The sequence below is a fragment of the Dromiciops gliroides genome, chromosome 5 (genome assembly GCF_019393635.1).
Source record: "Dromiciops gliroides isolate mDroGli1 chromosome 5, mDroGli1.pri, whole genome shotgun sequence".
In the NCBI taxonomy this organism is placed as follows: Eukaryota; Metazoa; Chordata; class Mammalia; order Microbiotheria; family Microbiotheriidae; genus Dromiciops; species Dromiciops gliroides.
In genome coordinates, this window is record NC_057865.1 from 302,288,592 (window position 1) to 302,315,715 (window position 27,124).

Consider the following 27,124-nt stretch of genomic DNA (forward strand, 5'->3'; position numbering starts at 1 on the left):
AACGTCCAGGACCAAACCCACCTCTAAACTGGAATTCTGTTGCTGACCCAGCACCAGCCTCAGCCTCCTTGTCAGCACTGGGGGAGCAGCAGGCGGCCCGGATGTGTCTGTAAGCCGGGCAGGACACTCAGCCTCCAGGCCTTCAGGCCTTGGCTGTTCCGGTCTCAGGATGACTTCTTTGGGGCGTGGCAGGTGCAATCTCAGGGGGCAGGTGAAGGCCAACCCGGAGATACCCAATGCCCTCATTGGTGAGATACCAGTAGAAATGCCTCCATGCAAACAGCTTCTTAACATTGCCACTTTAGAGACGGTGTGGCCTTCAGGCCATGGAGATTGGGCACATTCTTGTCTGTCAGCTCAGGCTGTGCATTGGTACATGGACATCTTTCTTAGCTACCATTACTCCCTCCTTCAAAAGGAGTTCATGGACAGCGATTCGGTTCTTCTTGGGCATCGACATCTGGGATTTGAAGGAAGTCAAGGAAGCCTCGAGGCCACAGTCAGTGTTGTTGTTTGTCAAGTTCAGGTCCAGCTTCACTGTGAGCTGGTTTCACCGGCCACAAGGAGGGGAAATGGTCTTTTAATGTGCATTTGAGAGGCCCTCCCTGCCTCCCAGGGCGAGAGCGGAATTTGGGCTCCAAAGATCCACCTGCTGGCTTAGGTTGTCTCCGTGCAGAACACTGCTAGGAAAAGGATGGGCTTTTGCAAGAAAATACCATCCCTTGTGCTCATTTCCTTTGAGCCAGAGAGATCACTACTGGCGGCCACTCCCAAGCAGGCTCTTGCCACCTCCCCCAAAAAACCCACAGGGTGGCAAAATAATAACATTCACAGAGACCAATGAGAGAACAGGGAGAGCCCAATGATGAGGGGGCGGCCAAACTGGGAGAGTTTGGGGGCGACTGGCCACAGGCAAGAGTTCAGAGAACCCTGGGTGACATCCATGACGGGGAGCAGAAGGAAGCGGGGAGCCAACAGGTGCAGAGGCAGGACCACTGGGTCCTCTGCGGTGGGAAAGGCTGACTAGAGAAAGCCATCCTGTGCCAGTCAGTCTGTGCCAAGACCCCCGAAGAGTCAGAACAAAGGCATAGCCTAGCCTCTGTCTTTGGGATCCTCCATGAACAAAGCTGTTTGCTCTGGGCTCTTCCTGTGTAGAGGGGGTGATCTGGGAGTCTGTGGGCAAGCGTCTGCTGCATCCTCAGGAAATGGGCCCATGATCACTCATTTAAAGATGAAGGGCAGGTTTTGGGGGTGCAAGGCAAGCAGTCTGGGCTCATTCCAAATGTTCCCCTGGCCTCCCTCCACCTTCCAGGAACAATGGGGCAGTAGACCTTCATTCTAGAGGAGGAAACTGAGGCCCATTAAGGGGCAAACAGCTTCGAGGGACCTCAGAAGCCAAGGAGTATGCCCAAGAGGTGGCTGAGGCTTGTCCCAAGGACCCGCGGGTCCTAGAAGTAAGAGGTAACTTTGTATCGGACTAACCATTCTAGTCACTTTGCATCACCTGTGTGACCCTGGCCAAATCATTGTACCCTGTTGCCTCAAACATCCAGAGCCATTTCCTGTCTTTTGCTTCCCCAAAACTTGCCACTGGGCCCAGACGACTCTGGAGGAGAGTGAGGCTGCTGACCTGGCACAGTCCCCGCCCCCCACTTAAATCCGAGTCACTGCAAGTCATGACGTCACCCCACGTCAGGGTCCGCCTCGAGAACTAAGGACGAACAACAATCGAGGCGCTGCCTTCGCAGCCTTTGGCTTTCTCGGTCTCGGAGCTGCCGGCCGCGCTTCTCGACTGGGGAAACTGAGGCCCTTGGCCACGGTGCGGGGGGCGGGGCGGCCGGCCGACGCTGGGGGGGTCCCGCCTCCGCCTGTCCCCACCTTCCTCCCCAGACGCAGGCGCAGAGCGGGCTGGGGAGGGGCGGGATTGGGGCGGGGCGGGGCGGAGCCCGAGGGGCGGGGCGGCGGAAGCTCCCCCTCCCCTCCCTCCTGCCTCTTCCCCCACCCCCCAGCGGGGCGCTGCCGGTCCAGCCGCTGCTGCTGCCGGGCTCAGGCCGGGCCCGACGCCGGACGCCGCCGGCCGCGACCGCCCCAGGAGGTGCCCCGGAGCGCGGCGGCCCGTCCGCCCTCCCGGCCCCCTCGGCGCTCCCGGGGGTCCCCCTCCTTCCCGGGCCCCCTCCCCCGGGGCCCTTCCTCCGCCGGGCCCCGCGCCTGCGATGAGCGTATGGCCTCGCGGATGCCCGGCCCGGCCCGGCCCGCGGAGCCCGGCCACGAGGAGGAGGAGGGGCCGGCGGCGGGGCCGGGGACCGGCGGCGCTCGCGGCGGCGATGGCGACCGCTCCCTGCAGCAGATGCTGCGGGCCATCGCGGAGGAGCGGAGGCGCCTGGGCCTCCGCCAGGAGATCAGCGGCCTCGGTGAGGGCGGGGGGCCCGGGGGCGGGGGCCCAGGGGGGGCGGGGGGCCCGGGGGCGGGGGTCCCAGGGGGGGCGGGGGGCCGGGGGCTGGGGGCACGGGGGCCCCGGCGGTGCCCGCCTGCAGGTGAGCCAGCCCTACAGGGGGCGGAGGTGGGGGACAGGGCGCCGCCCGCTTCTAAAGCCCCCTTCCGACCCCTCCCGCCAGGGTCCGTGCACCTGGGCCGGCTATGTGGGTGCGGGGTGTGCGGCGGGCTCAAGGAGAACGCCCCCAGGTTTCGGTGCTTGGAGACCCCCGATGGCATCTCCCGGGGCTCTCTGCAAGTTCGCTGCCTTTGTCTCCCGGGCCGGGGCGGGAGGGGTGGTCTCTCCGCCGCGACTCTGCTCCTCACTCCCCTCCAAGGCCCTAACAGCCCCCCGCCCGCCTCCGGGAGCCCGGGGTCCCGGCCCAGGGGACCACACCTGTCTGGTGTGCCTGCGGGGGTGGCCCGCCCTCCACCCTTTGTTCCAAGTGCCCTTGGGATTAGAGGTGGGGGTAAAGTGTGGGGAGGAGAGAGGGTAGAAGAGGGAAGCCTCCCCACCCCCAGCTAGGCCTCTCACCTCCTCCAACACTTCTTGAGTCAGACACCCCCTCCCACCCAGGTGAATGACTTCATCTTATTCCCTGCAGGAGGAGGAGGCTCAGCCTCTGTCCCAGGTTTAGACTGTTTCAATGGGGGGGGGGGGGAGAGAAAGATGCTCCCTGCCTTCCCTGGCAGCATTTGGTAGGGGGGACGGAAAAGGTTTATGGGAGACAGAAGCTGGCATCTCAGCTCCAGCCCTGCTACAGAAGAGCTTGAGAGCTGGGAGCCAGAGGCCCTGGGTTCAAGCCCTTTTTCCCCTCCTGACTGGCCCAGTGACCTCAGGCTTCCGAGGTAAAGTGAGGGCCAGGTGCCGGATGGCTTCTGGAGTCCCTCCCCCAGGCCCCTGGGATTTGATAGGGGGCGGCCCTGGGCAAATCAATCTCTTGTCTTCTTTGAGCCCATTGGAGGCCTGGAGGTGGGGCCCCATGACCTCTTAGATTGGGGGTGCCAAGACTCCTTCGGGCACTGAGACTGGGGGGCTTCTGCATTGCCTGCCACTTAGGAGGGGCTGTGGGTGATAGGCCCTGGGTAGCCTGGAGAGAGCTCCTATGGGGGCTGACCATTGACAACAGGATGGACTTGTGAATAGTCACCGAGGCCTTCCCTGCAAGCAGGGGGAGCTCTAGGCTCCCAGGCCTCCCCCTCGACCCCCCACCATTGTTGTTTCTTGAGGTGACATCTTACCTGGGGTCTGGGTGGGGGCCCTGTCCACAGGGGCAGGAGATAGCCATATGATGGTCATTTGGGCTCAGGATTTCTGCAGAATCCTACCTCCCTTGGAGCCTCAGTTTCTTCCGTAAAATGACCATCTTTCTTTCGGGCAGGGCCTCAGCCAGGCAGGGTGGGTGTCTGGAGAACATCCCAGAAGCTTACAGTGAGTGTGACAGGAATGAGGGCTCCTGCGATTATTGGGGCTTGGGGGGAGGGGGTTCTGTTCAGCCCCATCCTAGAACAGAGAGCCCAGAGCCGGCCTCAGCCCCAGCCGCCAAGGGCACAGAATGGAACTCTAGGAGAAGTGGCTATGTGGCTGCCCCTGTCCCAGGTGCCCCTCTTTCTTGGCCCCAGGAGCCGAGTCCTCAGGGACCTGCCAGGGCTGTCTGGGTCCTTGCCCGGAATCTCCAGTGCTCGGCGCTTAGCAGCCAGGTGGGAAGTGCTTGTGGACCAGTCAGTCTGCCAGGAGGCACTTGGGGAGAGGTCTGAGCCTTTTTGGCTTGGGACGAGACCTTGGAGGATTTCAGCAGATGGAGGCTGGAGATGGCAGGCCCAGGGGGTGTTGTGGGCAAAGGTGAGGCAGGGGGGAATGGGACCAGATGCAAGTCTTGCTGATTTGCTAAGACCCCTTGGGAAGTGAGGCTTTGAAGTTAGGTCGGCATCGGCCTGTGGCGGGCCTTGACTGCCATGGTCAGGAATCGGGCATTGAGCAGATGAAGCGACCAGCTGGACCGGGGCCAAGCCATGCTCTGTCCTCCCTGGCTGAGTCGCCTCGACTTCCAGTCCTGAAGGCATCCCCAGCAGCGCCTCCCCGAACCCAACTCTCTCTCTGCTGGCCGGCACCCTTCCCTGCGTCCGAGTGCCCCAGTCTGTGGAGATGTGCCCCTGGAGGTGGCCAGCTCTGCTCTTCACCCCCTTGCTTTCTCAATACAGGTGCCCATCCTGCAGTTCCTTTCTCTCCCCACTCAGCTGCTCAGATGTTCATTTATTAAGTGCCTACTGTGTGCCGGGTGCTAGGGCTGCAAAGGAAGGGCAAAGACGGTGCTGTGTTTAAAGAGCTCCCAGTCTGATGGGGCAGAGCAGCATGGAGATAGCAGCAAACGAGCTGTGTACTAGGGTGAAGGGGGGGGCTTCCTGTGCACAGGGCCATGTCAGTGGGGCTAAGGAACCCAGAGAGGGAAGAAGGCAGAGAGGAAGAGGGAACAGAGTGGGGGGGCGCGCCAGACAGAATGCCCACACCAGCCCAGAGATGGGGGCGGGGGGTCTGGGGAACCAAACCGCCAGGGAGCCAGGGGCACCCGACCAAAGGGGATGTGGGAGGGGGCAAGTCATGGAAGGCTTTGAATGCCAAGCAAAAGACAGGAAGCTCCTGAACATTGGCTGGGGGGCCTGAGGTGCCATGCCTGGGCTGTAGCAGGATGGATTATGGTGGGGAGAGACTGAGGCAGGCAAACCCCACCCCCAGCAGCCATTAGCCGCAGGGCAGTGTGGCCAGTGCACCCAAGGTTCCCCTTGGAACAAGAGACCCAAGGGCTGTGGAACCCCAGGCAGGTGCCTCCGGGAGTTGCTCAGGCTGGGTTGGCATCCCGAGTTTCCTGCACCTGTGAGAGACGGTTGGCTAGACAAAGCCTTGGTTAAGCACTTGTCCTATGCCAGGCCTGTGCCGAGCTGGGCAGAGAGAGAAAAGGCCTATGCTCAGAGAACTCTCCCATGGGAGTGCAAGTGGGGCAGAGTCAGGCCTAAAGCATACAGCTGGCACTTAATCAGTGTGTGGCTGGCCTAGGGGCCTTCTGGCCCTTGCCCCTCACTTTATGGAGGAGGGAACCAAAGGCCAAGGGCCTTAGGTCATCCTGACGGTCAGAAGGGGAAGAAGGGCTTGAACCCAGAGCCTCTGGCTCCCAGGGTTCCCCATGTTTCTGTCACCCAAAGCTCAGGATTCAGCAGTGCTGGTGCTAAGCCCTCTTAGACAGATGGAGAAACTGAGTCCCACGCTAACTTGCCTGTAGTCCTGTAGGGGTCAGGGCTGGCACTGGGCCTGGCCCTCTGCCCCCTGCCCACTGAAGCTCCCATGAGCTCCTATCAGGTCTTTGAGCTGGGATTCAAACTCAGGTCTTTGGACTCTTCCTCTCCCGCCCACCCTGGTGGCCTGCCTTGCATGACGGAAGGCCGCTGTGGAGGTGGGCGATCCCCCCACCCTGTGGGTGCTGATGCACAATCCCTCCTTGTGGGCCCCTTTGGCTCTGAGCAAAGGCCTCTCCTCCCAAGCCCAAGCTGCGGGACGTCTTTCCACCCTCCCTGGCCCTCAGCCTTCCTTTACCACCTCCTCCCTGCTGTGCTGAGGGCCATCCCCTGCATCCCCTGGTGCTCTTCCTCAGACTTGCTAAGGGGGAGTGAGAAGGGATGAATGAGAAAGCACTGATTAAGTGCCGACTGTGTGCCAAGAAGGGCACTAAGCCGGGGGCCACAGGCAGTAAAGCCAGACGGGGGCTTCCATTCCGATGAGGAGACGCTCCAGGAGCATCCCAGGGTGCTCCTCATCTAAGCACAGAGATTCTGTGGCCGGCACCTGCACAGGAAGTCAGTCAGCAGTAGATGGTGGCTGTGGCGGGGATGGGGCTAGGACAGCAGTGTCTCCTCTGCAGATGACAGTTATGGGTCCTGGGCTGGAAGTAGGGCTGGCAGTCTCAGAGGAGGGGGTGTGGAAGTCCATGGTCTTGGGCTGTCTGCCTATCCAGGAGCCTGAGGCCACCTCCTGTCAGGGGCCCTGGCATCTTCAGTTAGACAGGTGGAAGACCTGAGTTCAAGTCTTGGTTTTATTATTAATTTGGTGTGTGACCTTAGGCAAGTCCTTTCCCCACTGTAAACCAAAGAGCTGGGTTCAGTGGCTCCTGAAGGGCCTCCCAGGTCTGACGTTGTGTTCTGTGCATTCTTTCACCACCCCCTCTCCGTTCTAGGTGCCCCCCCCCCCCACCGTGGCAGTGTCTAATGGATGGACTCCTTGGAGGGTTGGGTGCAGAGGACCCTGGGCTCTGGGGCAGCCCGGAGGGCTGGGAGCTGTACCCCAGATGACCAGGAAGGCTGAGGCTCAGGCCCTTTGGGCTTGGCCCTGCACTCAGGGCGGGCACAGACCCAGGCGCTGTCACTGCAAACCTCAAACGGCTTTGTTTTCTCTGCTGCAGAAAGGTTTTCCCTGTAGAATGGTAAATGGGGCCGACTAGCTGGGGGGACCTTGGGACAGAATTCAGAGCTGGGCCTGTCTTAGAGATAGTCTAGGCTGGGCCAGTAACTGGGTGTGGGCTGGCCCTGGGGCACTCAGGCTGGTAGAGCCTGGGACCCTGGACTTCTCAGGTGCATAAAAGAAAATGACCCAGGAAGCCAGATTCTCCTGAAATATGGTGAGGATACTATTAAAAGGAATAATAATCACTTACCACCCCCAGCTGGGAAGCCAGCCCTAGTCCCTTTCCCTCATTTGGTTGTTGTCGTTGGCCCTTTGTTCTCAGAGGACCCTGACATTGGGGGATGTCGTGACTCGCAGCGAATTGGATCTAAGTGAGGCAGGGCTGTGTAAAGTCACCAGCCTCACTCTCTCCTCCAGAGCCATCTGGGTCCAGGGACAAGATATACACCAGGACCACTGGAAATGGCCTCAGACGTTTGAGGCAATGGGGGTTAAGTGACTTGCCCAGGGTCACACAGCTAATAAGTGTCAAGTGTCCGAGGCCGGATTTGAACTCAGGTCCTCCTGAATCCAGGGCTGGTGCTTTATCCACTGTGCTATCTAGCTGCCCCCCTCCCTCATTTAGTAAGAGGGCCCTGAGGCCCAGCCAGGTGTCCCACAGGTGGCAGCACTAACTGCTGCCCAGGTAGACTCTTTGCAGAGTAGGGCCCTTCCCACTAGGCTACACAGCCTCTCAGGCTTGGCTCTTGGGGGATGGGGAGACCTCATCTATTTCCTCCCCTGCTCCCTCTCCCTGAGGGTGGCCGACAGCTTTTCTGCTGGGAGGCTGAATCCCCAGGAGTTGGAATGATTGGCTGGCATCCTGTGGCCTGGGGGGAAGTGTCTTTACTTGTCTGGCTCCATCTGTGAAATGGGAGCCAGGGCCTTATCACCTCTGGGATCTGAGAGGAAGTGTGCAGGGAAGTGTGTTGCTGTTGGAGCTGCAGCTGCAGCTGAAGCGTGCGGGGGAGCTTCCTCTCCCTGGGAGTTCCCCAAACTGTCAAATCATAAGGACGTGACTCGTGACTGTCCTCCCTTCACTCACACATTCTGATGCTACTTTGTAGAGGAGCAGAGAGACCCTGGCTCTAGAAGGCTCTGCGGGGGGTGGGGGGGCAGGCTCTGGACTCATCTCACAGCTTTGGGGATGGTTTGCGGCTGGAGGGCCAGCTGGGCATGGTCGGGAGAGCCTCAGTGCTCCAGAGTTGGCCCCAGGGATAAACTTTCCAGCCTAGCTCATGAAGAGCCCTGGATGTGCAGTCTGGCTTGGGTTTGACTCCCTCACTTACCTGTGGGCTTTTGTGCCTCAGTTTCCTCCTCTGTAAAATGAGGTTGGGCAGGGATGCCTCCTGAGATTCCTTCCCCGTCTAGCTCTAATGGAGTGTGACCCTTCTTGGTGTGGGCACTCCCTCTGGGGGAGGCCTTAGGAGAGAATTCAGAGCTGAGTCTAGGGCGTCCTTGCCTCATCTACTTTTTAAAGCATAGGAAGCCCCCTGACCTCCTCAGGCTGCAGAGGTGCAGGAAGTGGGATGGCTAGGCATGACTCGGAGCTTTCAGTTCCTTGGTCTGGCAGAGGGAGGAACTGGAGGTTCCTGGCTTTGGAATACAGTCACTCACTGCTCCCAGTGATTCCCTGATTCCCTCCTGCACCACAGATGGTGTCTCTGTAGCACTTGCTTTATAGGTTTTTTAAAAATCTATTTCATGTCATGTTCAAGTTTGCATTCTCTCCCCCTCACGTCCCCACCACGGAGGAAGCAAGACTCTGGTACAGATGCATCCAGTCAGCAAAACAATTCTGGTCACAACTGGCCCAAAAGGACCTGCCCTCTGGGGGCCGGCAGCAGGTCTCATCCTGACGCCTCTGGAGTTGTAGCCGGTCCTTGCTTTGATCAGAATTCTCAAGGGCTGTTTCTCTTCCTAATGTTGTTACTGTATAAATGGTTCTCCTGGTTCTGCTCACTCTGCATCAGTTTATATGAGTCTTCCCAGGATTCTCTGAAGCCACGCCCCTGCATCCATTCTTACAGCACCATAGTCTTCCCTCACCTTCATACACCATAACTCGGTCAGCCCTTCCCCAAAGGATGCCTATCCTGTCCACTTCTTTGCTACCAAAGATGGACTGCTATCGATATCTTTGCAGATGGGGCCCTTGCCTCCTTTCTTTGGGGGTATAGACCAGCAGCAGTATCGTTGGGCCAAAGGGCACTCACAGTTTAATAGCCCTTGAGGCACAGTTCCAAATGTCTTTCCAGAATGGCTGGGCCAGCTCACAGCTCTGCTGTGTGTTAATGCACCTGTTTTCCATTTTTGTCAGCTTTGCCAATCTGACGGGTCTGAGGTGGGACCTCAGAGTTGTTTTAATTTGCGTTTCTCTCGTTGTTAATGATTTAGAACATCTGTTTTCACATGGCTATTGATAGCTTAGATTTATTCCTTTAAAAAGTGTGGATTCATATCCTTTGGCCACTCATTAATTGGAGAATGGCTCTTATGAGTTTGTTGAGTCCCTATATATTTGAGAGGTGCCAGTACCTTTATCAGAGAAACTTGCTGCAGAGATTTTTCTCCTCCTAGTTTCCTGTTTTTCTTCTAATTTTAGCCATGTTGGTTCTGTTTGTACAAAAAGGTTTTGATTTTATATAATCAGAACGACCCATTTCACCACCTGGGAACTTCTCTCTTGTTGATCACCAGCTCTTCATTTATCTGTGGGCCAGTGGTTGTTTCTCCCTGGCTCTGTGACTTTGTTTATGAGGGCACCGTTTCTGGCTTTAACTTGGTATACATGCAGTGTGAGAAAATAGTCTCTGCCTGGTTTCAGCCAGACTGCCGTCCAGTTTCTGTCCGATAGTGAGTTCTTGCCCCAGTAGCCTCAATCTTTGGATTGATCCAAATGCATGTTGGTTTGCCATTCTACTGAGCCCAGTGCTGCTCTGCCAAAAATCACTTAGCTCAGAGAACAAGGCTGTTGAAACATGAATTGTCCAGGATGGGAGGAGACCAAGAAACCTTGGATGCCTGACCCTTTGGAAAATCACTATCAAGGGGGAAGGAGCCAGAGAGTGAGTGATAGGAGAATATGAGGGGAAAAGACCAAAATAACCAAAAATCTCAGGAGGAAGAAAACTCAGTTAAAGACCTTGAACATAAACAGGTAAAGCAACAGGGAAGACAAAGGATCACAGCTTCTAGGACAACCAAGTGAGCCCAAACATCTCTGAATAAATATTGTAAGACAAAGGAAAAGGAACAATGCTCAATGAGTCAGAGGACCCTGTGATTTCCAAGGTAGCAGGGAACCCCAGGAGCATGTTCCTGAATGAATGGAGAGAGAAATAAGAATTTGTGGCCAGCACAGGAGAAATAAATGGCAGAAAAGAAAAACTCAAATCCATGGTGGCAAACCTCACTCAAGAAACAAAAGAGAAAACAACTGTTTGGGAATGAAGAAGTAAAGGACAATCTGGAAGAAGAGAACAAAGTAATATTAAGAGAAAACATGATCTCCACACAAGCAAAACACGCCTATTTCATAGACAGGAGGCTTAGAGATGACTTACAGATCACAGGCTTCCCAGAAGAAAGCCTGGATTGAGAAGCAGAAGTGCTCAGTGTGAATCCTAGCACCACGGCCAGCGGCGCTGGAATCTGGGGTCTGGACTCCTCACCAGTATATTGAAGGGGTTGAGGCCCCTCCCCACTCTCTTAGGAAAAGAAGTGTCTTGGCTGCCCTCGAAAGCAGCCCAGGGAGGTGGGCAGGGCAAAGAGAAGTGTCCCCATCTTGCTGAGTCCTGCCTCGGGCCTCGCTGACTGCCCAGGGCTTTTGCCTGCTCTCATGACAAGTGCCAGCCCCCTCAGGGAGGGGCACTGGGCCAAAGGGAGTAGCTGTGCCTGATTGGTCCCGGAGAGTGTGTGCCCTGCTGGGGATTCGAAAGCCTTCAGCTTTCGATCTCAGCTGTCTCCTGGGCGTGATCAGGAGACCTGACTGGCTGCTGGGGTGGGTGGGGGGAGAGAAGTAGGAATTGTGACAGGCTCCTAGGTAGTTTCTTCCCTCTCCCAACCATTCCCCGCTGAGTGCTCAGAATCCTCCCATACTCCTCTGGGCTGGGGTTAGGGCTCCAGGACTAGAGGCCACTCTGGACCTCCCTGATGGGGGGGGGGGGCCAGGCCAGCTGGCACTTGCAGAGTTGGCATTCTTAGGAAGTTTCTCCTTACATTAAGCCTCAATCAGCCTGCCCCTTTCTGGCCATGCCTCTGCACCATGCCTGCCCTGCAGGTATTTGCAGCTCTGCTATGTGTTACACTCTCCCCCCTTTCCTTCCCTTGGTGCAGCAGCACACCGGGGGCTCACTCAGACCATCTCTGCCCCTCCTCAAATGAGGCTCCAGGAACAGCCGGACACCATGGGTGGGTCTCAGGGGGACTGAGAACAGACTTGCCCGCCCCCTCTTTAAAACGCTAAATGCCCTCAGGTTTGTGTAGCCTCAGATCTTAAGGGGGTTATGAGTCTAAGTCAGTCTTACTGGCTGCTGTCCCACTCTAAACCCTTTAGGGGCCTCTCCCATCTCCAGAGTCCGTGCTAAGCTCCTGATCCTGGCATTCAGGGCCCTCCAGAGCCTGTCACCAGCCTTTCCAGATGGACTTTCCATTGCAGGCTGACCTGTTTTATTGCGCCTTGCATATACCGCATTATTTATAGATTGAAGGTTTGTGGTAACCCCTCATTGGGCAAGTTAATGGGTGCTGTTTTTCCAGCATTGTGTGCTCACAGTGTCTCTGTGTGACATTTTGGTAATTCTTGCAGTATTTCAAAGCTCGTCATTCTTATATCTGTTATGGGGATCTGTGATCAGGGGTCTTGGTGCTGCTACTGTCATTGAACTGATTGGCAAATGCTGTCGGTGTTTTAACTGTTCCTGGCCTGCTTCACCTTTTCCCTCCCTCTTCCCTGAGTCACAGCCAGACTGAAATTAGGGTGATTAACCCCTCTGCCATGGACCTTAGTGCCAATGGATGGGGCGACTTGAGCAGCCGCCAACTTGACCGGCCAGCAGCCACAGACAGTGAGGCAGCAAGGATGACCCCTGACTGAAGGCTATGGGGAGGCTTGGCATTTTTTAGCAAGAAAGTATTTTTGATTAAGGCCTTGCCTACTATTTAACAGACTGAAACGTAGTATAAACATAGCTTTTATATGCAGTGGAAAACTAAAAATGTGAGTGACTCGCTTTATTGTGATATTCACTTTATTGTAGTGTTCTGGAACTGACCCGGCACCCTCTCGGCGGCCCGGTGTGCTTGTAGTCTCCTGCAGTTATGTCAACCTGCCTTCTATTCTTATCTCTGAGACAGTTCCTCACTGCCTCCTCCAGGAAGGATCCCGGGCCTCTTGCCCTCCCCCAGGGCCCCCGGCTGCCTTGGAGCTCTTATTTGTTCCAGTTACCGCTCCCTGTCTTCCTGCCTCCCCTGATTGGGTCATGAGCAGCTCGCTGTCATTGTCCCTGTTTTTGTCCCAGGTGGCCAGGCCAGCACAGGGTGGGATTCTCTGAGCCTTAGTCTGTAAAACGCAGGTGATGATTCCTGTAGGGTTTGCTATGTCTCGGGGTTGTTGGGAGGCGCAGAGGAACCAGAAACTTGGGAGGAGGATTCATATTAGGCCAGGTTCTACTGACTTTGCTTGCTCGTGTGTGTGGCATGTGAGTGTGGTGTGTGTGAGAGGGTTTGAGTGTAGTGTGTGTGTGTGTGTGTGTGTGTGTGTGTATGATGTATGAGTGTGAGGTGTGTGAGTGTGTGTGAGTGTGGTATGTGTGTGTGTGAGAGAGAGAGTATGAGTGTAGTGTGAGGTATGTGTGTGTGTGAGAGAGTATGAGTGTAGTATGGGTATGTGATGTATGAGTATGTGAGGTGTGTGGGTGTGGTGTGTGTATGAGAGGGTATGAGTATAGTGTGGGAGTATGATGTATGAGTGTGTGAGGTATGTGAGTGGGGTGTGTGGTGAGTGTGTGAGAGAGTATGAGTGTAGTGTGGGGGTATGATGTATGAGTGTGAGGTGTGGTGTGTGTGTATATGAGTATGAGTGTAGTATGGGTGTGTGAGGTGTGTGAGTGTGGTGTGTGGTGAGTGTGTGGTGTGCGAGTGTGTGTGTGTGAGAGAGAGTATGAGTGTAGTGTGGGGGTATGATGCATGAGTGTGTGGTGTGTGAGTGTGTGTGAGGTGTGAGTGTGGTGTGTGTGTGTGTGAGAAAGTATGAGTGTAGTGTGAGGTGTGTGTGTGTGTGTGTGAGAGTGTAGTATGGGTGTGTGATGTATGAGTGTGTGAGGTGTGTGTGTGGTGTGTGTATGAGTATGAGTGTAGTATGGGTGTGTGAGTGTCGTGTGTGTGAGAGAGGGTATGAGTATAGTGTGTGAGTATGATGTATGAGTGTGTGAGGTATGTGAGTGGGGTGTGTGGTGAGTGTGTGGTGTGTGAGTGTGTGTGTATGTGTGTGAGAGAGTGTATGAGTGTGTGAGGTGTGTGTGTATGAGTATGAGTGTAGTATGGGTGTGTGATGTATGAGTGTGTGAGGTGTGTGAGTGTGGTGTGTGGTGAGTGTGTGGTGTGCGAGTGTGTGTGTATGTGTGTGAGAGTATGAGTGTAGTGTGGGGGTATGATGTATGAGTGTGTGAGGTGTGTGGTGTGTGTGTATATGAGTATGAGTGTAGTATGGGTGTGTGAGGTGTGTGAATGTGGTGTGCGAGTGTGTGTGTGTGAGAGAGAGTATGAGTGTAGTGTGGGGGTATGATGCATGAGTGTGAGGTGTGTGAGTGTAGTGTGTGATGAATGTGTGGTGTGTGAGTGTGTGAGGTGTGAGTGTGGTGTGTGTGTGTGTGAGAAAGTATGAGTGTAGTGTGAGGTGTGTGTGTGTGTGTGAGAGTGTAGTATGGGTGTGTGATGTATGAGTGTGTGAGGTGTGTGTGTGTGTGTGAGAGTGTAGTATGGGTGTGTGATGTATGAGTGTGTGAGGTGTGTGTGTGGTGTGTGTATGAGTATGAGTGTAGTATGGGTGTGTGAGTGTGGTGTGTGTGTGAGAGAGGGTATGAGTATAGTGTGGGAGTATGATGTATGAGTATGTGAGGTATGTGAGTGGGGTGTGTGGTGAGTGTGTGGTGTGTGAGCGTGTGTGTATGTGTGTGAGAGAGTGTATGAGTGTGTGAGGTGTGTGTGGGGTGTGTGTGTATGAGTATGAGTGTAGTATGGGTGTGTGATGTATGAGTGTGTGAGGTATGTGAGTGTGGTGTGTGTTGAGTGTGTGGTGTGCGAGTGTGTGTGTGTGTGAGAGAGAGTATGAGTGTAGTGTGGGGGTATGATGTATGAGTGTGATGTATGAGTGTGTGAGGTGTGTGAGTGTGGTGTGTGGTGTGTGGTGTGTGTGGTGTGCGAATGTGTGTGTGTGTGTGTGAGAGAGAGAGTATGAGTGTAGTGTGGGGGTATGATGTATGTGTGTGAGGTGTGTGAGTGTGTGTGGGCTCACCTGATCCTAGCCCCCTTCATTTACAGAGGAAGAAACTGAGGCCCTGAGAGAGAAGGCCCCTTGCCCGGGCTTACCCAGCCCTGAAGTGCCGTAATCCAGGCAGGATTCCAGCCTGGCAGTTGTGGGGGCTGCTGGGCTGCTGGGAGGTGATGGGGACTGGAGGTGCGGCCTTGCAGGCAGGCAGAGCTGCCCGGGCCAGTCCCTTGGCCCCTCAGGAGCCCCGAGGTGATGAATCACAGCCGCAGTGGTAGCAGAGTCCACCCCTGAGCCCCACACCTGTGAAGCCTTAATAATTACGACAATGAAGTGCTCCTGAGTCAGGGCGCTGCCCACTGGGCTACCATGCTGTCACCATTCCAGCCTTTGCCCAGGAAGCTCTTTCATCTGACCTTCAAAGAACAGCAGGATGAGGCCTGACCTGGGAGGAACCTCAGACCCGCTCCCCCTTTCCCTCCCTCGAGCTGAGGGCTGTCCAGGGAGCTGGGCACAGAGTGCTCTCGTGTCCTGGGATAGGGCCTCTTTGTTCTCCAGGGGCCAGGCCTGGGATCAAAGGGGCCATTCAGGGAAGACAGAGGACCATTGAGCTCCAGGGTCTGGGCCTCCTCCCCAGGTCCAGCGTGAGCCAGATACCCGTCCTTGGCATGTGCTCTTACCTCCGTCCCCAGGGGCAAGGGGTGGGGTTCTGGCTGACTTGGGGCTCCCCATTAAAAGCAGAGAGCCGAAGCCCAGCTGGGAGTGGGGCAGGCACTGTAGTGGGGGAAGGGGGCACCTCGACCCAGGGAGTGGCCTCGGCAGACTTGCAGGCGCTGGGGCTTCAGAGGCCACTCTGCCCACCCTGCATTTCACAGAGAAGGAAGGGGGGGCTCAGTGACTTGCCCAGGGTGACTGCGGTAGGGAGCAGCAGGTCCTGAGGTCATGCCTGTGGCCTCCGTGTGCCTAGAGCACAGGCATGAGGGAGAGCTGTGACTGCAGAATGCCCGGCCCATCGGGAGCCTCTGAAGCCTGTTGAATGAGGGCGTGTCCACCAGTGTGGGAGCATCAGCAATGGCTTCATGGAGAGGGGTGTTGGGGCTGCATTTGTTTATCTAAAGGAAGAAGACCAAGGGGAAGTGACCACAACCAGCGCAAAGGCATGGAGATGGGGGATGTGAGCAGACCGATTTAGCCAGATTGTAGTGACCGCTCTGCAGAATCAGAGAAACGTCCCCTGGTCCTGGGAAGAGAGCTGGAGCGGATCGGGGGCCTCCAGAGCTCCCCAGAGCAGGCCTGTTTGATTCTAGTGAGCCACAGAGTGGCACGACTGTCCCTTAGTGGCAGCTGAGTGGAGGATGCACTGGCGCTCTTGGAGACTTTCTGAGAAGGGGAGGGGAGACCCAGAACAGCGGCTTGAGAAAGGGTCATTGGGTCTTGTAGGGGGTTAATAATGGGGGAAACCTGGGTATGTGTGCAGGCAGAGGGGCAGAGACTGGAGGAAAGAAGTAACAAGTGCCAGGTGATGTCGGAAGACTCCCCTAAGATGGTTCACATGTCTGCTGATTTCTTCAGGGACTCATTGGTGTCATTTGTAAGCCACTGCCCATAGGCAAGGCGCTTGAACATGGAAGCCCTCCAAGGGGAGGTCCCGTGAATCTGTACTCGGTCCTGTTCTGAGCTGTGGAACGAGAGCCCGGCTTGCCTCACCTGTTCAAAGAATAGGTAGACAGGTGGGTTTGAGATCAGCCAAAGCCTCCCCGTGCTGGCTGAGTTCTTTCTCTGGGAATCTGGCGCATAAGGAAGATTCCCAGAGGCTCGTTGCAGTGCCGCGAGGCCATCCTCAGGCCTGGTGCTCCTTGTCAGGGACGTCTGTCATCCCTCCAAGGACATTTGTTCTACCCTCCCTGGGAAGAATCTTCTGGGTTGTTGTAGAGGACACAGACCCAGGAAGGGAAGGGCAGGCTCACAGAGAGAAGAGCCGCCAGTTATGTTTGTAGTTAAAGTCACAGGCACTCAGACCAGAAAAGAAGGGGGAGCTGGGCACTGCCCTGCTACCTGTGGGATGGGAAGAGAGTCTTGCTGGACTGTTTATGGAGAGTGAGGCGTCAAAGTCCCCAGAGAGCAGACACACGGGCCGTGTCTGCACAGGCTCTGGGGATCAGACCTAGGAGCTCAGGGTTCGAGGGAGTCACAGCAGTGCAGAAGCAGCAGGCCCTGTAAGGGCTCCAAACCTCGAAGTCAAGACCCACTTTCTGCGGGATCCCAGGCAAGGCCCTTCCTTCCCTGAGCCTCAGCTTTTTCCTCTGTAAGATGAGAGGTGGACAGGATGACCCCGGGCTCCCTTCTGGGCTTAGCTCTATGACCCCAACTGTCTGCCTCTTCATCAGCTAAGATCAGCCTGTGTGGGCAGAGAGTGTCAGCTCCCACCACACAGGCATGAGAAGATGGCACCCTTGGGAGCAGGGAGGGAAGGAGAGGAAAAAATTGTCAGTAAGCAAGAGAGTGAGTGATCGAGTGCCTTGGCTTGTGGGAAACCCTGAGAGGAACAGATGGGAAAGCTGGGAGGATGTGGGAGATTACTGAAGAGAGGTGAGAGCTGAGGGAGGTGGAGATGCTTAGGACAGAGGATGGCAGAGCTGGGAGGGGAAGGTGGAGACCAGCTCTGACTTGGGCTGATCCATACCAGAATAGGAATTCCACTTGTGTGCCCCCTGAGCAGCTGTCCCAGCCCCCTGCTTGCACCGTGACCATCCTGAAGCATTTGCTTATGGTGAGGAGGGATGTGTCTGGGAGGCTGGTGGAACAAGACATGTCTGTGGGGGCCCCTTGCTGTGTGGCTGTGTCCCACTCTGGTCCTTGGCAGACCCTGCCCCTCTCAGTCAGCTATGGGCCCCCTGGGCTTTGCCCCCATTTTTGTTCAGGGGTCCCTTGATCTCCTTGTGTTCTGTCCCAGGAATGGATGGCTAACATCTATGAGGAAGAGCCTCTGTGTGCTTAGCAGTGGGCTAGGCTATGAGGCAACAGCTCAGGAGGGTGCATCCCCCTCTCCCAGGAGCCAAGGAAGAACGCACCCAGGGCACCTGTAATTGAGGATGAGTGAATCAAGGCCAGGAGATGCGACCCAGAAACTAGACCCTTTGGGAGGGCGTGGTGGCCTTGGAGGGCATTCCTGCCCAATGCCAGTAAATCTGGAGGGGTCAGCCTCTGAGGGCATGCCTGGCATGGGTGAGGGCAGGCGCACTACCGGACTCGGGGGGCAGCGGAGCTTCCTTGTTGGAGGAGTTTGTATTTTTCCCTTAAGGTTGGTGGAAGCCACACTGTTTATGGAGTGACACAGTCAGACGTGGGCACCAGGAAGGTCATTGTGACCACCCTGAATGTTGGGGGGAATTCTTGGCCAGGGAGTCATTCCACTTAAATTCACCTAGGTGGTAGGAACAAGTTCCATCCCTCACTTTGAGTTCTGCTCTCTGGGGCCAAGCAGAATAAATCTGACCTCTCTTCCAAGGGATAGTCCTTCAAGTCAGGTGATCATTAAGGGACTCCCCTTTTAAAGTAGCCCAAGATCCCATTTGTTTTTTCAGGCTGTGATAGGATGCTACTGAGTCATTGAACTTGTAGTCTAGAGACCCCCAAATCTTTTTCCACATGAACCATGCGTGTCTTCATTGTCTAGGTGTGCTCACAAGGGATGAGGCCAGTCTGCTCATCGCCCCCCTCTGTACCCCCAGTTTCCTCATCTGTCAATGTCGCTTCTCTCCTAGAGGGTTTTGTGAGGCTGTGGTGAGGTCATGTGTGTAGCACTGGGCACTTAGCCAAAGGAGGATTGTTTTCTGTCCTATAAAGACCTGGCTGGGGTTGGTGACTATTGCTACCTGGGTGAGCAAATTCAGAAAGATGGATGGTCCCTTGGCTCTCGCAGTTTAACTAGATTCACTAGGGTTTTCTCTGTCCTTCTTTATTTCAGTCCTTGGAAATGGTAAGAGCTGAGGCACAGGCCCTTCTGGTTCCTGATTCGGGGCTGGGCTCAGCTCTGCCCTTCCCTGTCACAGGCCCCCTCACCCCAGTCCCCGTGGGAGCCACCCCTCAGAAATGGTGGGCTCTCATCCAAGGTCTTCCCTCCTCTCTTTCCCTTTCTTTCCCTGAGCCTCCTTCTGCCCTCCCCATGCTCCCCTACAGCAAACTCCCAGAGTCTAAACCCTCACCAGGTGCAGATAGACACCTTGTGGCCTTGGAGCCACCTAGGGTGCCAAGGAGTTAAGTGACTTGCCCAGGGACATACAGCCAGGACACAAGTGTGACTCAAACATGCTCCTTCCTGAGCCCACTGCCACTGTGTCTATTGGAGGCTCCTACAAGAGACTGCCGGGCTCCCGACTTGCAGGCCTTCCCCAGTCCCGTCTCTCTGGGGCACGCGCGGCGGCAATCCGTGGCCGGTCTCCTGCGCACAGGCTCTCAGCCTCAGCTCTCTGACTCCTCCCCAGGCTGCTGCAAGGATGACCGGATTGCGTTTTGGACCTGGATGTTCTCCACATACTTCATGGAGAAGTGGGCCCCCAGGCAGGACGACATGCTGTTCTACGTGCGCCGGAAGCTCTCCTATGTGGGGAGCAGTGACAGCCCCAGCGAGGATGGAAAGAAGGTGAGTGGCCACCGTGGGTGATCCCCCTGCATGCTCCAGGCCTTGTCACTGCTGCCGTGTCCCAGCCCTTTGGGCAGAGAGTCATCAGTGTGAGGTCAAAGGGGCTGCACAGTGGGACTGCCCTGCTTATAGAGGGGGAAACCGAGGCTCAGATGGGGAAGGGGCTCCCCCAACATCACCACCTCAGCTAGGAGGTTTCCAAATGGTGGTTGGGGGAGGCCAGGGACGATTTCCTTTTTTTCTGGTTCATAGCATCCACTTAATGGATATTTTGTTGAAACATTGCCTTCATTTTGAGCTATCTCTTCACCCCCCATCTACCCCACCCCCAACTCCCTTATAATAAAGAATAAAAAATAAGAACAGTTCAGAAAAACGAACCTCCGACTGCTGTATGCAGTGTTCCACCCCCATAGTCCCTCACTCTGCTAAGGGGGGAGGCAGGTACCTCTCTTCTGGGGCCAGGCTTGGATGCTATAATTAGCTGTGTGTCCACTCCCTTTTAATAGGGCTGTCTGGCTTGTGCCTTGGCTGACCGCGTCTGGCCTGATTAGCCTGGTGACTGTGGCCATGCTTTGGGCAGCCTCCTCACCTCTGGCCCACTCAGCCCTTTAGAAAGAAGGTGCTGCAGGCTCCCCCAGTTTTATAGGCATTCTGGGCATCTTTCAAGCGGGAGAAGCCCTGGCTGTTGTCTCTCTGCCCCTCCCACTTCCTCTCCAGTCCAGACTGTCTCCCCACTGTGTGTTTGGGGGGCAGTTACACCCCCAAGTGTTGGGGCCTGGCTCAGGCCAGGGCTCCTTTAAGGGCTCATCAGTCAGGAAGCACCCATGAGAGCCCTGTGTGCCAGGCACTGGGCCAAGGGCTGCCTGAGCATTCAGAGAGGAGGCAGAGGGAGACAGTGTGCACGTGCCCGGCCAGACTCACCCTGACCCTGAGCCCCAGGGCTGTCCGCAGTTGCAGGGAGCTGCTCCCTCCGAGAAGCCTCTTGGGGAAGCTTTCTCTCGGTGGGCAGAGGCTGTGGGGGGAGATGGGCTAGGAAGTGGAGACGGGCTCTCTCGGGAAGGGATGGCGATGGGCTGAGGGGGCTTCATAGGACCTCCGGCTCCCCCCCAGCAGGTGGACGTGGAAGTTTACCGGCGGGACTCCAAGAAGCTGCCTGGCCTTGGGGACCCCGACATTGACTGGGAAGAGAGTGTCTGCCTGAACCTCATCCTGCAGAAGGTGAGAGAGAGTGTTCATGTGTGCACTTGTGCATGGGGGGCTGTCTAACACAGAAGTTAGCCACCATGAGTGTGACCAGGCCTGGAGGGCTGAGCACAAGGGCACACAGGCATCAGGGTGGGCTCCCTGGAGGAAGGTGGATGACTGATCAGAGCCTTGAAGGATGGGGAAGCAGGCCTCGGGCGGGGGGGGGGGGCCCTAGGACCATGCTTGGCTCCCAGGGGAGGCCGTGAGAGCCTTGCCCCCTGCTAGCCTCAAGCCCGCCCACCCTGGACTCTCCTAGCTCGACTACATGGTGACGTGCGCTGTCTGCACACGCTCAGACGGAGGCGACATTCACATCCACAAGAAGAAGTCCCAGGTAAGGTCCCCATGGCCGAGGGTCACCCCCAGAGGGGCCATGTCGACTTGGCTGTGGGACAGGGTCCGGATAAGCCAAAAACCATTTGATTTGGCTCTCAACACATTTTCTTCCTCTCTCTGGGAAGCAGGTTCCATGCATTGTCCTAGGCAGAGTCTCTAAAGCCTATGCAGATGTACACTGGCCAAGAGTGACATGACATGGGATGCTTCTAGGACCCCATATTGCCTTGCTGGGCCTCCTCCCCCTCTCCCTCCCTCTCCCTTCCCCCCTCCCCTCCCCCTTTCCTTCTCTTCCTCTTCCTGCTTCTCTCCCATCCCTCACACAAATACTCCCTCCCCTCTTCCCCAACCATGTTTGGTTCTTCCCATGTTTGCTCGCTGTTGCGCTTCTCATTTCGCTGACCCGGGAGGGGCTGACCAAGGTAGACTCTGGGGGGTGGGCTCTAGGGGCCCTCCTCACGCCCTCACACTCTTGAAAATCTCTTCTAGCAAGTGTTTGCGTCTCCCAGCAAGCACCCAATGGACAGCAAGGGGGAGGAGTCCAAGATCAGCTACCCCAACATCTTCTTCATGATTGACAACTTTGAGGAGGTGAGCAGCCCTCTGGGGAGCTTGAGGCAGGGGAGCAGGCCTGGGAGCTCCTACTGAAGCTCAGGCTTCCCAGGTGCTCCGCACACAGCCAGTGCTCAATAAATGCATGGGCTATGATTGACGGCAGAAGAGGGCCCGTTCTCTCTGTGGGCCTCAGTTTCCTCCTCTGTACAAGAAAGGGGTTCCTGCTGGTCCCTGTGCTCAAACTCATTCCCTTTGTCACTGTCCTAGGCCCATGAAGCCTTGAACAAGTTATTTCTTCATCCCCAAGTGGGATGCGGGCAGTGCCCTGGGCCAAGCTGAGGCATGTGTGTGGGGCAGGGGCATCAGGGCTTCCAAAGGCCTTCCACACCACCTGTTGCATCATGAGGGATGATTGTTCCCCTTTTCAAGGCACGGAACCTGAATCCCTAAGAGCTAAACTCCCCACAGCCCCTCCCCAGGTGGTCCAGGCCCAACCCTAACTGGGCTGGGCTGGGGACTGTGGGCAAGGACCTGGTGGAGGCTGGACTCTGGCCACCTGATGCCTTGCTGGCCACCAGGTCTTCTGTGACATGACTGTGGGTGAAGGCGAGATGGTCTGCGTGGAGCTGGTGGCCAGCGACAAGACCAACACCTTCCAGGGAGTCATCTTTCAAGGCTCCATCCGATATGAGGCCCTCAAAAAAGTCTATGACAACCGGGTGAGACCTTCAGGCTGGGCTGTGGCCCCTGGGTCAGGGGTGCAGGGCCAGACGCAGGGGCTGAGGCCAGGAACCAGAGCCAGACTGGCTGCTGGGCTTCAGGAGCTGTTCTAGCCTGTTCTAAGTTTCCTCCCAGCCCCGACATCTTAGGTTCTGAGGGTCTGGTGCTCCCCTCCCCTCCCTTCCCCTCCCTCCCCTCCTCTCAGTCCCCTCCCCTCCCCTCCCTTCCAGTATATGATTTTTGCTTATGTAATTTACAGTGGCATGGAATGTCCCTTTTCTTTTTTGGTGAAGCAATTGGGGTTAAGTGACTTGCCCAGGGTCACACAGCTAGTAAGTGTTAAGTGTCTGAGGCCAGATTTGAACTCATGTCCTCCTGACTCCAGGGCTGGTGCTCTATCCACTGTGCCACCTAGCTGGCCCGGAATGTCCCTTTTCAAGGGGAGGGCTTCACCTGTCTGGGGACTCGGGGGTTGACGGCTGCTGTGTTGCACCTGGCAGGTGAGCGTGGCAGCCAAGATGGCCCAGCGGATGTCTTTTGGCTTCTACAAGTACAACAACATGGAGTTTGTGCGGATGAAGGGGCCACAAGGGAAGGGACACGCAGAGATGGCGGTCAGCCGTGTTTCCACCGGTGACACATCCCCATATGGAACCGAGGAAGACTCCAACCCAGCCTCACCCATGCATGAGAGAGTAAGGGCGTGTTTCTGGAGGAGGCGGCTAGAGTTGGGTCTTGAAGCGTCCGACAGAGATGTTGCAGAGAAAGTGGATGTGCTGGGGATGGGGAAAGACAGTGGGAACAGTTGGCCTCTAGGCTCTCTCTGGGATAGTGTGTGAGGGTGAGGGTGTGGGGAGGGGGTCTGTCCTTCTGTGAGGGTCGTTGGTAAATGTGAGCCTGACCCCTGCCCGGCCCGGCCCTCACAAGCATCCATCAAGTAGTGTTTCATGTGGTCTGGGCTGTCTGTGTCCTCTATGATGACCAGTGGGGCAGCAATGAGTAGCAAGGTCTTCTGTTGTGTTGGTGGTCTCAACTGTCAGGTCTTTGGTCTAGGGAACGGATGGTGAGAAAAATCCCTCCATCAAGGCAGCCCAGCTACTTTGAGGGGGCTTGGTGACGTGTCCAGGGTCACACAGACAGGGTGTGTCAGAGGTGGGACCCTGGCCTTGTGACACCAAAGCAAGGCACCAGTCATTATGCTCCACTGTCTCTCCATGTAGCCACTGCTGTTAGATGTGATCAACAACTCCTAAGTGCTAGTGCATATGTGCAGACACACCTGTATATACACGTACAGGTGCACATATGTGTTCACACACATGTATGTGCATGCATACACACGTACGTGTATGCTCGCTGGGTACGTGCATGCACCTCACATCATAGTTCCCACCAGTCACATCCACACAGGGCGGACGCTGGGGTCTTAGGCTCTGGCACTCTGGGCAGAGGCCGGACAGCCTCGGAGCCCGTTTTTGCCTCCAGAATCGGAGGTGCTCCAGAAAGCATTTCTGAGCCCATCTCGTCTGGCCGGCCCGTTTTCTAGATGAGAAAGCTGAAGCTCTGCTCTGGGGAGACTGGGGGTGAGGCGAGGTGACAGAGCATGGTTCCTTCCTGACCTCCTTTGGCCGCAGATACACCCAGAAAGCTTCCTGAGGATGAGGAGTGTGATGCTCGCTACTGTCTCCGCAGGTGACTTCCTTCAGCACTCCTCCCACCCCAGAGCGGAACAACCGGCCATCCTTCTTCTCCCCTTCCCTCAAGCGCAAAGTGCCCCGGAATCGGATCGCAGAAATGAAGAAATCCCATTCGGCCAACGACAGCGAGGAATTCTTTCGGGATGATGACAGTGAAGGTAAGGCCTGGGAGCCTATTGGCCGCGAAGGCTGTGGGAGCAGGGGCTGAGACTCTGGGCTTGGTGGCTGGCTCGCCTGGCTTTATCCGCTGTCGGCTGGGAGTCAGGCATCCCAACCAGGAGCCCTGTCCCTTCCAGAGCCCTCAGCTTCCTCACCTGGAAAGGAATGATGGGAGGAACACTTTCTTTTTTATTTATTTATTTTAATTTTTTGGTGAGGCAATTGGGGTTAAGTGACTTGCTCAGGGTCACACAGCTAGTAAGTGTTAAGTCTCTGAGGATGGATTTGAACTCAGGTCCTCCTGAATCCAAGGCTGGTGCTCTATCTACTGTGCCACCTAGCTGTCCCAGAACACTTTCTCTGGGAGTTCAAATCCTGTTTCTCATGCTTGCTGTTTGTGGATCTTTGGGCAGATCACTTGGGAAAATGCAGGAATTACCCGACAGCCTGTGTTTCTTCTCCTTTAGCAGACCTTCACAACACCACCAATTTACGGTCGAGATCTCTGTCTGGGACGGGGAGGTCGCTGGTTGGGTCATGGCTCAAACTAAGCCGGGCGGATGGCAACTTTCTCCTCTATGCACACTTAACCTACGTCACGCTGCCCCTGCATCGGATTTTAACAGGTAGCGACCTTCTCCTGGCTTGCCCTCACTCCCTCCCTCCCTGCTGCTAGGTCTTCAGGCTCAGCATCAGCCCCTGAGAGGGGAACAGCCCGGCTGAAATACAGCGTAGTTCATCTCTGTGGGCGTCTTGTCTACTCTGACACCATGAGCTTAAGGCATAGACCTAGACCACATTCTGTCCACACTGCTTCTCCCCCAGCATGTGCCCTGTACTCAGCTGGTGCTTAAAAAGTCCCTGCTGAGTCACATCAACCCAGAGTGAGTGGAGGGAAGTTCTAGGGTTCTAGGCCTCCCGGAGGCCCCAGTGCTCTGGCACCGTCCTGCAATCAGCCTGCTTCCTCTTCCGTGTAGTGGGGACAAATCCATTTGTCTGGGGGAGGACCTGGAGTTAAGTGCTCAGCCACCCTTGCAGTGAATCAGTCAGAATCAGAAGAGTACGGTAGAGTTTGTAGTGATGGAGCAGCACTTAGGAAGCACTTACTGTGTACCAAGCACTGTGCAAAGAGAGTGCCTGGTGTCAAGGCACAGGGAGTCAAGCAGTGGCCAGGGAAGGATACTTGGGTTTGGAGAGGCAATGAGGGGGCTGGACTGTGTGAAGCCACAGAAAGGGCCAGAGGCTCATCTAGATTCACACAGCCTGGAGTTTGCCGACTTGCCATTGGAAGCAGCCCCCTTATAATAAGAAGGGGCAGGGCCATGGGGATCAGGCAGTGTCTTTGGGACCCTGGAGTGGCCCCGCTAACTCTGGATTTTCTCGTGTTGTGATTAATAGGGCTCCCTGATTAGTGATTCAGGATGGTGACTTTGGGGAGATTAGAGGCTGGGCGTGGGTCGTGGCGATCGTGTTTGGGAAAAGGCAAGGACAAGGATGGATGTGACTTCAAGAGTAGGGAGCTCTTGCCCAAGAGCAGAGCTGGTCAGTCCCTGGAGTCAAGCTCCGAGACAAAGGAGGGTCAATCGGTTTTGTTTTGTTTTGGGTGGGGGGCGGGAGCAGAGGGAAGCCAACGCTGGACCTAGTGGGGCCTGGCCTAGTTGGGGCAAACCCAGGGCTGAGTGGGGAGGGAGAGGCTGAGAGCAGCCCCAGAAATGTTGGCATGGACTTAATCAGGTCTTCCCTTGAGCGAAGAGAGTTTTATGGGGCCATTCCATTCACTCCATTGTTCTCCCTCTTCTCCTACGGCTTCCTCTCTCACTGTTACTTTTCTTTTTCTATGTCTTCATAATTTTGTTCCCCATTTCTCTTCCTCTTCCCTTCTCCTTCCTCTCTCCCCTTCATCCCTTCATCCCTTCTCCCTGCTACGCCCCTGCAGACATTCTGGAAGTTCGGCAGAAACCCATCCTGATGACGTAGCAGTGGGCCCCAGAGAGCCAGCACTTCCCTGGGTGCTGCTGCCAAGTGCGAGTGCCTGTCTGCTGCGGTTCTCCGTGACACCTGCCGCCGTCGCCGCTGCTACCCCAGGCCCAGGGTCCAGCGTCTGCCCCACCTGGCCAGGCTTGCCCAAGGGAAGCCTCTGAGAACACCAGCCCCCCCCCCCAACTGAAGTGCCTCTTTCTCCTCCCATGCCAGCTGGCCCCACCATGGATACGCCCCAGATGCCCTGATGAGGCTGGGAGAGTGAACCAAGCCACGCCGTTTCCATGTTTTCAGACTGTTGATCACAGGGTCGATTTTCCAGCAGATGAGAACAAACCAAATGTCCACAACTTTGCTGGGGACTGTCTGAACCTACCGAGGGAAGGGTCTCACAGCGACACCCCTGACCACCTAGGCCTGTGCCGGCCCCTCTTTTGGTGACTAATGACTCTGTGGGTAGGGGCTGGGGCCAAAGGAGGAGTGGACTTAGGACTCGGGATGGGGTCTGGCCAGGCTGAGGGCAGTCCCTTTAAGTGTTCTGTGGCAACGGGGCTTCCTGGACAGCCAGCCCCCTCCTGCTTCCAGCCAAAGAATACCCACCACCCATTTGGAAAATGCTCACTCCAGGCAAAGGCTGCCAGAGGCCCTGGAGAAGGGGGAGTGTGAGGCTGTCGCCTGGTGGGACTCCGGGATCCCTGTGGGCTTGAACTGCCCATCGGGCGTGGCGATGTCAGCTGTCATCTTGGGGGCCGGGGCTGGGGGAGGCTTCTCCTTCCTCTGACTGTATGTTGGTCCCGTATTTCAGTGAGATGCACTGAGGTGTGACAGGAGTTGGCGAAGATGCTGGGGGGAGGGGGGAGCGGCAGAAGTACAGCCCAGTGGGGGAAGGAAACTGAACGGAGGCGTGAATTTCACCCACAGCCCAGCTGGCCGAGGCGGGTCCCATCATCCCATTGACAAGGGGGCCTGTTCTGTTGTCCTGCTGAGGATGGAGGTTCTCCGGGTCCGTCTGGAATAAATCTACTGCCCTCCTTCCACCGTGGCTGGTTTGGGAGCCAGCCTGGGGCACGGGGAGGGAAACTGTTCCCAAGCTTGGCCTTGTGATAGTGTGTTGGTGCCTCAGTTTACCCATCTGTAAAATGGGCTAATCACCTACCTCACACGGTATCAAGAGAGGGACAGGTCACTTACAGAGACAGTGTACCCACCCAGGTTGGGAGGGGCAGGGGAAGGGTTGGGGGGCCCACCCATCAGAAACAGGTCAAGGTTGCCATCTCCCCAGCCCAGCTAACGCAGTCCAAAGTGGAAATTGTGCCGCCATCATCAGCCAAGTGCCC

At 56.2% G+C, this 27,124-nt stretch overlaps 1 protein-coding gene across 5 annotated transcripts; it reads left to right on the forward strand.

Annotated features, from left to right (window-relative positions):
• Positions 1 to 2,008: 2,008 nt before the first annotated feature.
• KIAA0930 (KIAA0930 ortholog) lies at positions 2,009 to 26,822 on the forward strand. 5 transcript variants are annotated; one of them, XM_043966190.1, is made up of 10 exons: positions 2,009 to 2,411; positions 18,935 to 19,092; positions 20,206 to 20,313; positions 20,597 to 20,674; positions 21,166 to 21,267; positions 21,810 to 21,950; positions 22,452 to 22,646; positions 23,644 to 23,806; positions 24,278 to 24,433; positions 25,744 to 26,822. In XM_043966190.1, exons 1-10 carry the CDS (start codon positions 2,222 to 2,224, stop codon positions 25,782 to 25,784), a joined length of 1,332 nt encoding a protein of 443 aa, XP_043822125.1. In that variant the 5' UTR covers positions 2,009 to 2,221; the 3' UTR covers positions 25,785 to 26,822. The 5 variants fall into 5 exon arrangements, with proteins under 5 accessions (XP_043822125.1, XP_043822124.1, XP_043822126.1 ...); XM_043966189.1 differs by having other exon boundaries at positions 20,209 to 20,313; positions 24,275 to 24,433; XM_043966188.1 differs by having other exon boundaries at positions 2,013 to 2,411; positions 24,275 to 24,433.
• Positions 26,823 to 27,124: the final 302 nt, after the last annotated feature.

What these genes read in the sequence shown, in the direction of transcription:
- KIAA0930 (XM_043966188.1), top strand. Translation starts at nt 2,222, where the DNA reads ATGGCCTCGCGGATGCCCGGCCCGGCCCGGCCCGCGGAGCCCGGCCAC. An exon ending in TGAACCTCATCCTGCAGAAG is followed by an intron (nt 20,314 to 20,596) that starts GTGAGAGAGAGT and finishes GGACTCTCCTAG; the next exon opens with CTCGACTACATGGTGACGTG. An exon ending in TGATTGACAACTTTGAGGAG is followed by an intron (nt 21,268 to 21,809) that starts GTGAGCAGCCCT and finishes GCTGGCCACCAG; the next exon opens with GTCTTCTGTGACATGACTGT.